Source organism: Oncorhynchus clarkii, chromosome 5 (assembly GCF_045791955.1).
Source record: "Oncorhynchus clarkii lewisi isolate Uvic-CL-2024 chromosome 5, UVic_Ocla_1.0, whole genome shotgun sequence".
NCBI classification, from domain to species: domain Eukaryota; kingdom Metazoa; phylum Chordata; class Actinopteri; order Salmoniformes; family Salmonidae; genus Oncorhynchus; species Oncorhynchus clarkii.
In genome coordinates, this window is record NC_092151.1 from 37,736,242 (window position 1) to 37,750,417 (window position 14,176).

At 40.1% G+C, this 14,176-nt stretch overlaps 1 protein-coding gene across 1 annotated transcript in view; it reads left to right on the top strand.

Annotated features, from left to right (window-relative positions):
* LOC139409991 (opsin 4xa) overlaps positions 1-12,937 on the top strand; it is a 50,571-nt gene extending 37,634 nt beyond the window's left edge. The window contains exons 8-9 of the mRNA XM_071155409.1: positions 9,344-9,493; positions 9,869-12,937. Of these exons, the coding sequence (XP_071011510.1) occupies positions 9,344-9,493; positions 9,869-9,949 (231 nt within the window). The 3' untranslated portion in view covers positions 9,950-12,937. The remainder of the gene's footprint in view (positions 1-9,343; positions 9,494-9,868) is intronic.
* The last annotated feature ends 1,239 nt before the right edge of the window (positions 12,938-14,176 follow it).

The window sequence follows — 14,176 nt, forward strand, 5'->3', positions numbered from 1 at the left end:
GCATTAACCCTTCACAGTAAAACAGGGTTTTTTGATCTCACAGATTACAGTGACATCTCTCCCCATAGGAATACATAGCCTGCACCACAAAATTCAACCTGAAGCCTATATGGGTTATGAATGCCGTATGAACCTGTCTTCGGTACCAGTCCATCAGGCCACTATGAGATCTACCTGTGTCGAATCTAAGCTTCCTGGAGCAACCGGAAGTGGTTAAAATGCCCCTAAAAGTGTTTACCCATACACTGCCTGCAGTTTGATAGACATAGTGCATTCAACCCTGTGTAGATCAGTCAATTCTTAACGTAAAGACTTAAAACTCGGGATTCTGTAAGTGGCTATGTAAATCAAGACATGTGTTTACTTATAGCTTCCTGTGCCAACCGGAAGTGCCTTTAATTGGGTCACACTCTCTGTTTCGAAGGGTTAAAAAAGTCACATCTCTCCAAAACTTCATATGTGTGACTAGGTAACCCTTCTGAACTGTAAATCAGTCATTAATCCCAACAGATGTCAAAGAAAAGCTCCCTCACACACACACAGGAAGGATGGAGTGATAAAGTGCGGTGCTTAAAGACACAGAGAGCAGGAAATGGCATTACCATAATCCCTAGGCCGTACCGAGTTCAGCGAGATATCCCGCTTGACCGTAGCTCGCTCGGTCTAGGCGCAGCGAGCATTAGAATAGTAGGCCCAAAATGAAGCCTGCACCACAATGTCATTTGCTTTTGGGTGACAGTGAGAGAACCGTTAGAGTGAGAAGAAAAATTGCACCACATGAATGTTCCTAAGGTCCTCCCGATCTGAACAAGCCTAACCTTGACCGTGTGGCATTAACCCTTAACAGTAAAACAGTGTTTTTTGATCTCACAGATTACAGTGTCATCTCTCCCCATAGGAATACATTGCCTGCACCCCTAATTTCAACCTGAGGCCTATGTGGGTTATGAATGCCGTATGAACCTGTCTTCGGTACCAGTCCATCAGGCCACTATGAGGTCTACCTGTGTTGATTCTAAGCTTCCTGGACCAACCGGAAGTGGTTAAAATGCCCCTAAAAGTGTTTACCCATACACTGCATGCAGTTTGATAGACATAGTGCATTCAACCCTGTGTAGATCAGTCAATTCTTAACGTAAGGACTTAAAACTCAGGATTCTGTAACAGCATACCCCAATGAGGATATGTGTTGATTTATAACTTCCTGTGCCAACCGGAAGTGCCATAATTGGTGTCTCAGGGGCTGTTTCGAAGGGTTAAAAAAGTCTGATCTTTCCAAAACTTCATATGTGTGATTAGGCAACCCCCATGAACTGTAAATCAGTCATTTTTCCCAAAAAAATTCAAAGGAAAAAAAAATCACACTAAAACACAACTTGGAAGGAGGGACGTATTGGGGTGCGTAGAGACAGACAGTGGCTCCAATAGTTAGCTTTGTTGGAGCTAAAAAAGAACCGTCGGACCTAGAGTTCCGAAACTTTAGAAACCTGTTCTAGACCTCCCGTAGATGGTGCGTGGTGAGTTACGTGGCTCTAGAAGGTTCTCGGACCGAGAAACAGCCTCGTACATTTGAAATAACTTCAATTCATTTTTGCATCACGAAAATGACGACATTTAGAAATGTCCCAGAGTCGCAAGACTAGGTGCATTGCGAACGTCTCGGCCCATATAGACAGACCCCAACGTTTCTGTCCAATAGCTCATTCAAGGACCCCGTAGCAAGTCATGGAAAATAGTGGATTTTCAGCACCAATTAGGGTTTTTCTCGGACACCAAATGACCTATCGAGCCGAAACTTGGGATTCGGGGTCGCCTCAGCTAGGCCAACACATAACATAAGAAATGGACCCGCAGCTAGAACGTAACTACGTGTTTTATGGTTTTTTTATGGTTTGAACCGAAGGGGTTGTGAATTTTGGGCCAGCTCTGAAGTATGTAATAGTTGGCTACTAAACGAGTTGGAAAAAGTGGGTTTGGTGTCAGTTTGTATCAGTTTGGTGGTCAGAATGATATCTAATTGACTGATGGACTCTTGTCCACTTGACTCTTGTACATTTGCAATATGATCCTATAGTGAAAAAACATCACCAAAAGCGACATTCTGAAATCAACCCAAACGAGCGATTGAGATGACCCAGAATCACTGCAAAGCCATCCCGAGTTCATCGGGCCAGTCAATTTCACATTCCTGCAAGATTTTTATAGCATGACAAATTCGTGATGGTACCTGCCCTTTAAAACATATTGCAAATGCACAGTGACTTTGAAAAAGTAAGAAACAAAAAAAAATACATCTAAAAAATTTTGAGCATGACAAATTCGTGATGGTACCTGCCCATTGAAACATATTGCAAATGCACAGTGACTTTGAAAAAGTAAGGAAACATAAACAAAAAAAATCCAAAATTTTTATTTTTGGGTGACCAGTTGCACGTGCATTTGCAATATGATTCTATAGTGAAAAAACATATTGCAAATGCACAGTGACTTTGAAAAAGTAAGGAAAAATAAACAAAAAAAATCTAAAATTTTTTTGGGGGGATGACCAGTTGCACGTGCATTTGCAATATGATTCTATAGTGAAAAAACATATTGCAAATGCACAGTGACTTTGAAAAAGTAAGGAAACATAAACAAAAAAAATCTAAATTTTTTTGGGGGGGATGACCAGTTGCATGTGCATTTGCAATATGATTCTATAGTGAAAAAACATATTGCAAATGCACAGTGACTTTGAAAAAGTAAGGAAACATAAACAAATGGACATAATGAAATCATCATTTTTTTTTTCCCGGTTACCAGTTGCACGCGCATTTGCAATATGATTCTATAGTGAAAAAACATATTGCAAATGCACAGTGACTTTGAAAAAGTAAGGAAACATAAACAAAAAAAATCTAAAAAATGTTTTGGGGGGTGACCAGATGCACGTGCATTTGCAATATGATTCTATAGTGAAAAAACATATTGCAAATGCACAGTGACTTTGAAAAAGTAAGGAAACATAAACATTTTATTTTTATTTTTAGGTGACCAGTTGCACGTGCATTTGCAATATGATTCTATAGTGAAAAAACATATTGCAAATGCACAGTGACTTTGAAAAAGTAAGGAAACATAAACAAAAAAAATCAAAAAATTTTTTGGGGGGGTGACCAGATGCACGTGCATTTGCAATATGATTCTATAGTGAAAAAACATATTGCAAATGCACAGTGACTTTGAAAAAGTAAGGAAACATAAACAAAAAAAATCAATTTTTTTTGGGGGGGGGTGACCAGATGCACGTGCATTTGCAATATGATTCTATAGTGAAAAAACATATTGCAAATGCACAGTGACTTTGAAAAAGTAAGAAACAAAAAAAAATACATCTAAAAAATTTTGAGCATGACAAATTCGTGATGGTACCTGCCCATTGAAACATATTGCAAATGCACAGTGACTTTGAAAAAGTAAGGAAACATAAACATTTTATTTTTATTTTTAGGTGACCAGTTGCACGTGCATTTGCAATATGATTCTATAGTGAAAAAACATATTGCAAATGCACAGTGACTTTGAAAAAGTAAGGAAACATAAACAAAAAAAATCAAAATTTTTTTTGGGGGGGGTGACCAGATGCACGTGCATTTGCAATATGATTCTATAGTGAAAAAACATATTGCAAATGCACAGTGACTTTGAAAAAGTAAGGAAACATAAACAAAAAAAATCTAAATTTTTTTTGGGGGGATGACCAGTTGCATGTGCATTTGCAATATGATTCTATAGTGAAAAAACATATTGCAAATGCACAGTGACTTTGAAAAAGTAAGGAAACATAAACAAATGGACATAATGAAATCATCATTTTTTTTTTCCCGGTTACCAGTTGCACGCGCATTTGCAATATGATTCTATAGTGAAAAAACATATTGCAAATGCACAGTGACTTTGAAAAAGTAAGGAAACATAAACAAAAAAAATCTAAAAAATGTTTTGGGGGGTGACCAGATGCACGTGCATTTGCAATATGATTCTATAGTGAAAAAACATATTGCAAATGCACAGTGACTTTGAAAAAGTAAGGAAACATAAACATTTTATTTTTATTTTTAGGTGACCAGTTGCACGTGCATTTGCAATATGATTCTATAGTGAAAAAACATATTGCAAATGCACAGTGACTTTGAAAAAGTAAGGAAACATAAACAAAAAAAATCAAAAAATTTTTTGGGGGGGTGACCAGATGCACGTGCATTTGCAATATGATTCTATAGTGAAAAAACATATTGCAAATGCACAGTGACTTTGAAAAAGTAAGGAAACATAAACAAAAAAAATCAATTTTTTTTGGGGGGGGGTGACCAGATGCACGTGCATTTGCAATATGATTCTATAGTGAAAAAACATATTGCAAATGCACAGTGACTTTGAAAAAGTAAGAAACAAAAAAAAATACATCTAAAAAATTTTGAGCATGACAAATTCGTGATGGTACCTGCCCTTTAAAACATATTGCAAATGCACAGTGACTTTGAAAAAGTAAGAAACAAAAAAAAATACATCTAAAATTTTTTGAGCATGACAAATTCGTGACGGTACCTGCCCATTGAAACATATTGCAAATGCACAGTGACTTTGAAAAAGTAAGGAAACATAAACAAAAAAACATCAACACATTTTTTGGGTAACCAGTTGCATATTTTAGATCACAAGATGACAAAGGTATAGTTTGAGCAAAGTAAAGCTTGAATTTTGAGCATGACAAATTCGTGATGGTACCTGCCCATTAAAACATATTGCAAATGCACAGTGACTTTGAAAAAGTAAGAAACAAAAAAAAATACATCTAAAATTTTTTGAGCATGACAAATTCGTGACGGTACCTGCCCATTGAAACATATTGCAAATGCACAGTGACTTTGAAAAAGTAAGGAAACATAAACAAAAAAACATCAACACATTTTTTGGGTAACCAGTTGCATATTTTAGATCACAAGATGACAAAGGTATAGTTTGAGCAAAGTAAAGCTTGAATTTTGAGCATGACAAATTCGTGATGGTACCTGCCCATTAAAACATATTGCAAATGCACAGTGACTTTGAAAAAGTAAGAAACAAAAAAAAATACATCTAAAAATTTTTGAGCATGACAAATTCGTGACGGTACCTGCCCATTGAAACATATTGCAAATGCACAGTGACTTTGAAAAAGTAAGGAAACATAAACAAAAAAACATCCAAAACATTTTTGGGTAACTTTGACTTTTGACTTCCTATGAAATCATATTGCAAATAGACAAATCATATTCCTTATGCACAAGTAAAAAAAAAAAAATTATGATAATAACATTTTACAAAAGTATATTCATACACTTCTTACACATGATTAATTGTCTTAAAATCGAAACAATTTCGAAAAACGGTCCAGAAAGCACTTTTTTTAGTTTTTAAAGTTTAAAAAAAAAATCAAATTTTCGACTTTTGACTTCCTATGAAATCATATTCCAAATGGAGAAAACATATGCCTTATGCACAAGTAAAAAAAATAAAAAAAAAATGATAATAAAGTATGACTAAAGTATGTTGATAAAGTTCTTATACATGTGTAATTGACACAAAAATTGAAAGAAATTTGAAAAACGGTCCAGAAAGCACTTTTTTAAGGATGTGTGAAGTTTTTTACCAAATTTTGACATTTTTGACTTTTGACTTTTGACTTCCTATGAAATCATATTCCAAATGGAGAAAACATATGCCTTATGCACAAGTAAAAAAAAATAAAAAATAGGATAATAAAGTATGACTAAAGTATGTTGATAAAGTTCTTATACATGTGTAATTGACATAAAAATTGAAAGAATTTTGAAAAACGGTCCAGAAAGCACTTTTTTAAGGATGTGTGAAGTTTTTTACCAAATTTTGACATTTTTGACTTTTGACTTTTGACTTCCTATGAAATCATATTGCAAATGTACAAAACATATGCCTTATGCGCATGTAATAAAAAAAATAAAAAAATATGATAAAAAAATTGGACAAAAGTATATTCATACAGCTCTTACACATGTGTAATTGACAAAAAAATCGAAAGAATTTCGAAAAAAGGCCCAGAAAGCACTTTTTTAAGGGGTGAAAAGTTTTTGAAAAAAATATCCTTTTTTCAAAAATTTTCTTTTGGATGTTGACTTGGGTTACATTTCCAATATGAAAAACCCCGGTGGAGCGCACTCGCCCCCTGTTGGATTTTTGAGGTGTTACAATTGGCAATTGCCATATGGCATTTGCCATATACTTTACACGAATCAACGCCGCTTTGGGTGGTATTGGACATCGTGTATATGGTTTGTCCAATGCCAATATCTTGCCATTCATTTTTGTACAATTCAGGGGGGTATTCCCTTACTTTAATAAAGTTAACCATTTTCACTGTAGTGTCCAAAACGTCTTTCAAGCTGTCAGGAATTCCCTTGGCAGCAAGAGCCTCTCGGTGGATGCTGCAGTGTACCCAAGTGGCGTCGGGAGCAACTGCTTGCATGTGCGTTACCACTCCACTATGTCTCCCTGTCATGGCTTTTGCTCCATCAGTACAGATACCAACATATCTTGACCACCAAAGTCCATTTGATGTCACAAAGCTGTCCAATACTTATATATTTCCAGTGGTTTGCAGAAGAGGATGTCTTCCATAATTGACCCCCCATAAACGTAAAGGGACATACACCAGGAGCTGTGACAGGCCCGCCACGTCTGTTGACTCATCCTGTAGCGCATAGAATTCACTGGCTTGTATGCGAAGCAGTGATTGTTTCAAAACATCTCCTGCCATGTCACTGATGCGTCGTGAAACAGTGTTGTTTGATGAAGATATTGTCTGTATAGTTTTTTTGGCCTTTTCCCCCAGCACTGTCCCAGCCATATCCACAGCAGCAGGAAGAATGAAGTACTCCACAATAGTATGGTGCTTGCCTGTCCCAGCCACTCGGTAGCTCACCATATAAGATGCTTCTAGCCCATCTTATTAATGGTATCTGTTGCTTTTATTCATGTCTTACTACTCAAAAGTCCTATTTTTTCTCGCTCAAAAAACTAATGTGGCTTATTTTTCAAATTGTCATGTTTCGTCTCTAAATGTCTGTACAAGAGTGAAGGTTTCCCGTGTGAGATCTTTTCACTACGTTACTATGTAAACAATATCACAAGACAAATACCATATCATGGAGCAGTATTAAGATGTATTCTCCTAAACGGATTAAAGCTGGTGAAAGGTGAAATAGGTCCATCCAAGGTCCAAGTCACTTTCTTATTTCAGATTACTGGCATTCACACCAAAGTCCTCATCAAAATAACCAGAGTGGTGACTGTCTGATCTCTGTGGGTCAGTGTTCACTCAGGTCATTGGCTGCCCCAGGCACATTTGTTACTGTTTTTGTTTTGAGATGAACATCCAGCTTCATGGTAAAAAAAGGTTGTATAGTCTGGTGTTCTATCTCGCGTGTAATGATGTCTGAGGAGAAAAACAGTGCTTTAGTTTGAAGTAACGTTTTTGTTGTTGTAATATAGCAAACAGACGTGGCAGTTAAACCGCTATGGATTCCAGCATTATGACGTGTCTTATGCGTCATTGGCGTAACACACAATAACTTTACTTTGTGTTTACATGCTGAATTAGAGCTCAGCTGCTGAGTGAGGACAAAGACCAAAAAGCCTTCTAGGTGCCAAGACAACTCCCTGACACACCCCAGGGCTCTTGACTAACTGGCTAACACACACATGCATCCAGCAGCACACCAGGAGCTCTGGGTATGATGCTCTGATGCGGTGTGTGTTTGATGCTGTGGACCCATCGGGAGAGGTCTGTAGGGGAAATGGGTGTCCTTCTGAGCCCCTTCAGAGCTGTCTGTCCAGTGGTCCACTAGTCTCGGGAGGGAGCCTTGGGCAGATTCAGCACTACTGTACCTGCCGGTTCCACTTTAGACCGTCTGGAAGTGCTAAGTCTGCACAATCACAGCTGAACAGCAGGAGGTCTATATCCTGGACCTCCTACATATGGACCTACTGGACCTCCTACAGTTCTGTCCAAACACAAAGGACCCCCCAAAAAAACCTGGTTGACTTGGACCTGGATGACTTGGACCTGGCTGACTTGGACCTGGATGACTTGGACCTGGATGATGTGGACCTGGATGACTTGAACCTGGATGACTTGGTTGACTTGGACCTGGATGACTTGGACCTGGCTGACTTGGACCTGGCTGACTTGGACCTGGCTGACTTGAACCTGGATGACTTGGACCTGGATGACTTGGACCTGGATGACTTGAACCTGGATGACTTGGTTGACTTGGACCTGGATGACTTGGACCTGGCTGACTTGGACCTGGCAGAACTGGACCTGGATGACTTGGTTGACTTGGACCTGGATGACTTGGACCTGGATGACTTGAACCTGGCTGACTTGGACCTGGATGACTTGGATCTGGATGACTTGGACCTGAATGACTTGGACCTGAATGACTTGGACCTGGATGACTTGGACCTGGATGACTTGGACCTGGATGACTTGGACCTGGATGACTTGGACCTGGATGACTTGGACCTGGCTGACTTGGACCTGGATGACTTGGACCTGGATGATTTGGACCTGGATGACTTGGTTGACTTGGACCTGGATGGCCTGGATGACTTGGACCTGGCTGACTTGTACCTGGATGACTTGGACCTGGCTGACTTGGACCTGGATGACTTGGACTTGGATGACTTGGACTTGGCTGACATGGACCTGGATGACTTGGACCTGGCTGACTTGGACCTGGATGACTTGGACCTGGCTGACTTGGACCTGGATGACTTGGATTTGGATGACTTGGACCTGGCTGACTTGGACCTGCATGACTTGGACCTGGCTGACTTGAACCTGACTGACTTGAACCTGGCTGACTTGAACCTGGCTGACTTGGACCTGGATGACTTGGATGACTTGGACCTGGATGACTTGGACCTGGATGACTTGGACCTGGCTGACTTGGACCTGGATGATTTGGACCTGGATGACTTGGTTGACTTGGACCTGGATGGCCTGGATGACTTGTACCTGGATGACTTGGACCTGGCTGACTTGGACCTGGATGACTTGGACTTGGATGACTTGGACTTGGCTGACTTGGACCTGGATGACTTGGACCTGGCTGACTTGGACCTGGATGACTTGGACCTGGCTGACTTGGACCTGGATGACTTGGACCTGGATGACTTGGACCTGGCTGACTTGGACCTGGCTGACTTGGACCTGGCTGACTTGAACCTGGCTGACTTGGACCTGGCTGACTTGGACCCGTATTGTGTGTAACCTCCACAGCAGATGAGGAGTGATGTCGAGCTGGACCCCATGGACCAGCAGGGCCAGTCTCTGAGAATCAGCCACTCCTCTGGAGCTCTGAGGGTGAAGGAGTGCAGACAGTCATCCCAGCAGCGGGCCAAGATAAGGAACAGCAACAGTCAGGAAAAGGTAAGGTTGGAGTTCCAGCTAGGAGTTGGTGGCTGGGTAGAACTTTGCACGGTTTCTGTGGCGAACTGTCACTCAAACACACGTTTGGGGGGCGCTGTAATGCTTTTTCTGAACATGAAACGAATCTGTCAGGCTGACAGTGTAATACAACATTTAAATAACAGCTGGTACCTGGTATACTCAGGTTCACAGGTGCTTTAACATTATGTATTTATTTATTTATACATTATTTACGCAATTTGCAATCATTTGCAATGGAACAGAGGCATAGACAGAAGTTTTTCTAAATGTTATATAGTTGAGAAGTCACCACTTGAAAATTATAAGGATGGTAAAAATGTAATTCACGACCCATTTATTTTGGTGCTCTCATAGTGTGATAGGGGCTCACTGAGCAGCTGTGACCACGACCTGGTGTCTGAATCTGTCAACATGGCCACCGTGCCCCTCTTATGACCAGAGAGGAGGCTGGAGAGGGGTGGCAGGAGCAGGACAAGGAGAAGACCCAGGACAGAGTCCCCCAGTCAGCCCTTGAGGTGGAGCCAGCCTCACCCCTAGGATCCCCAGGACCCTGATCCACAACAAACACAGACACTCTAATGTTTCCCAGATCATCATCATCCCCTCGTCAGAGACGACGGAGGACTATAAGGGGGAGGAGCATGGAGCACAGACCCGTGAGAAGAACTTGCTACTGGGCCTGCAGAGTTTAAACTGCTCCACTGAACTGCTGGAGTCGGTGGAGAAATTCCTCTCCTGAAACACCCCTGTTGAGTCTGTCTGAAGGTTTTGTGGTGTACAATACAGACAAGCAAGTGAGGAGAGCAAGTGAGGATTGTTATGGTCCAAGGACTGTAACTGAAAACTGTAAATTATATGCACATTTTGGGTATTATCAACAGTAAAATAATCTGAAACATTTTTCTGCAGCATACTGTAAATTGTGGTGCATTGTGGGAAAATGTTGTGGGCAGGGAAAGAGTTGCTGTATTTCAAATGGTACTGTAATTCCACCTCACAGAATACAGTACCGTCCAGTATCTTTGGAGCGTTCCATCTGTACCAAAAACCTTTTGACCACTAGTGGGTGCACAGCACTGCTGTTTCTGTCTCATTAACATATTTTGAGGTGTGCCTTGTAAAAAAATATTTTTGTTGCACCCGTGAGTGAGAATGCTGCACCAATTTAACTCATATGTGGTTATAGTGTCCCTACAACTTGTACAGGGGCCAGATTATAGCTGCAATTTGTAACTTTTTGGGCAATCTGACCAAATTCACAGAGAAATGTAATTTATAGATTTGTCATTCTCATTGAAAGCATGTCTAAGAAGTGGTAGATCTGTTATATGTGTGTTATTTCTATGCTTCCTGTTCATAAGTTGTGTTTTTGAATCTTTTACTTTCGGTTTTGTATACCAGCTTCAAACAGCTGAAAATACAATACTTTTGGTTATGGAAAATATATTTCACAGCAGTTTAGATGGTACAATGATTCTATATACACTATACTTGTTTGCCTAATTTCAGTTTATATGACAAAACAAACTATTAGAATTTTTGCAACCAGGAAATGGTGGTGCGATTTCTGCATAGTGCGTCTTTAAACCTTAAATGGTTGAGCATTTTGCCATGTCCTTTTGGTCTGTCTTGCCCTGTAGTCGCTGCCAGTTTGGAAGCCTTTGTTAAGGCCTCCAGACGTGCAAGTAATGTAAAACACCAAATATTTATCATTATAAACTGGGTGGTTCGATCCCTGAATGCTGATTGGCTGACAGCCATGGCATATCAGACCATATACCACGGTTATGACAAAACATTTATTTTTACTGCTCTAATTACGTTGGTAACCAGTTTATAATAGCAATAAGGGGGTGAAGTGACTATGCATAGATAATAAACAGTGAGTAGCAGCAGTGTACAAAACAAATGGAGGGTGGGGGGTCAATGTAAATAGTTTGGTGGTCATTTGATTATTTGTTCAGCAGTCTTATGGCTTGGGGGTAGAAGCTGTTAAGGAGCCTTTTGGTCCTAGACTTGGAGCTCCGATACCGCTTGCCGTGCGGTGGCAGAGAAAACGGTCTTTGACTTGGGTGACTGAAGTCTCTGACAATTTTATGGGCTTTCCTCTGACACCGCCTATTATATAGGTCCTGGATGGCATGAAGCTTGGCCCTAGTGATGTACTGGGTCATTCGCACTACCCTCTGTAGCGACTTACAGTCAGATGCCGAGCCGTTGCCATACCAGGTGGTGTTGCAACCGGTCAGGATGCTCTCAATGGTGCAGCTGTATAACTTTTTGAGGATCTGGGGACCCATGACAAATCTTTTCAGTCTCCTGAGGGGGAAAAGGTTTTGTTGTGCCCTCTTCATGACTGTCTTGGTGTGTTTGGACAATGATAGTTTGTTGGTGATGTGGACACCAAGGAACTTGAATCTCCACTACAGCCCCGTTGATGTTAATGGGGGCCTGTTCGGCCCGCCTTTTCCTGTAGTCCACAATCCTTTGCCTTAGCCGAGGTATATTGGCATTATACCACACCTCTTCTTCCTCTTATTGCTTAAATATACCGTAATGTGTAAACACTTTACCTAGCAACCAACCTGCTTGCACCAATCCCTTGTAATTACAGTAAAACACTGTGAAATACAAACCCCTCCCCTCGATGAATTTCATTCATCCATTCATTAATTCGTTTCGATTACGGTAGCACATGCTTTTTAAACAGTATAATACCATTTACAGTATTGTACTGTGTGTCATTGAGCAGTACTTGCTTTGATACCATATTTATATTCAAGTAGTGTACTGTAAAATGAGATACAGAATTATACTGTCTGTAAGCTACTGTCCAATTTCAAGGAACACCTTTCCGACGTCTGTTAAATACAATCAGCTGTAATCACTACTGTTCTCGCAGTCGCAACTGTGTGTAGCCAGCAGTGGTGGGAAAAGTACACAATTGTTATACTTGAGTAAAAGTAAAGACACTTTAATAGAAAATGACTCAAGTTAAAGTGAAAATCACCCAGTAAAATACTACTTGAGTAAAAGACAAAGTATTTGGTTTTAAATATACTTAAGTATCAAAAGTAAATGTAATTGCTAAAATATACTTAACTATCAAAAGTACAAGTATAGATCATTTCAAATTCCTTACATAAAGCAAACCAGACAGCACCATTTTCTTGTTAAATGTATGTATAGCCAGGGGCACAGTCAAACACTCTGACATCATTTACAAAGGAAGCAGATCAGAGGCAGTAGAGATGACCAAGGATGTTATTTTGATAAGTGTGTGAATTGCACCATTTTAAGCATTCAAGTCAGGGAAAATGTATGGAGTAGAAAGTACATGATTTTCTTTAGGAATGTAGTGAAGTAGAAGTAGAAGTTGTTAAAAATATGAATAGTAAATTAAAGTCCAGATACCACAGAAAACGACTTAAGTAGTACTTTAAAGTATTTTTACTTATGTACTTTACACCACTGGTAGCTAGCCAATCATCTGGTCTTTGTGTGTAGCCAATCAGCTACTAACTTTTTCACAACTTTCAGAGGATGTGCGATTTACTGTATGATCTTGACACACTTCTATCCAAGTATATGTGTTTGTCTTATGTATGATCTTATGTCTTATGACAAAGAAATAATTGTGTCTCCTACAGCAGGCCACAGAGTAGGTTGTGCTTTACCTGATATAGCCTACGTAGTAGCTACCATCACCACACCAGGACATACAGACAGACACTGTAAAGACTGGGATGGACTTGCTTTTTGGTGCCCAACCCAAAGGTTCATTCTGAATGTGCACATTCTAAAACCAACCAGCACATCGGTAGAGGACCAACTGATTCACCAGAAATCAATAAGCCAAAAGACAAACTTGATTCAAACCAAATAATGCTGCCCAATCCAAATAATCTAGACTCAAGCACTGTTACTTTACAAATGCTACACTTTACTTAGGGTGTATAACATTTAGTAATTTCCTGTGATTTAACCTTTGGGAAAAAAACAATCATTATTGAAAAGTTTCGGTTGTATTTGTGTGTGATTAGACACTTCCTTTTCCCCCCAACAGTCTACAACTGGGTTTGTAAGCCCCCGTGGACTGTAGAGAATGTCTTTGTCATCTGTCACAAGTACTGTATGTTGTGTTGTATGTGCACATAATCTTGTATTTCCTGTAGGTACGAGAGTCCTATTACATGACGGGTTTATAAATTCAGCAAAAAAAGAAACATCCTCTCACTGTCAACTGTGTTTATTTTCAGCAAACTTCACATGTGTAAATATTTGTATGAACATAACAAGATTCAACAACTGAGACATAAACTGAACAAGTTCCACAGACATGTGACTAACAGAAATTGAATAATGTGTCCCTGAACAAAGGGGGGGTCAAAATCAAAAGTAACAGTCAGTATCTGGTGTGGCCACCAGTTGCATTAAGTACTGCAGTGCATCTCCTCCTCATGAACTGCACCAGATTTGCCAGTTCTTGCTGTGAGATGTTACCCCACTCTTCCACCAAGGCACCTGCAAGTTCCCAGACATTTCTGAGGGGAATGGCCCTAGCCCTCACCCTCCGATCCAACAGGTCCCAGACGTGATCAATGGGATTGAGATCCGGGCTCTTCGTTGGCCATGGCAGAACACTGACATTCCTGTCTTGCA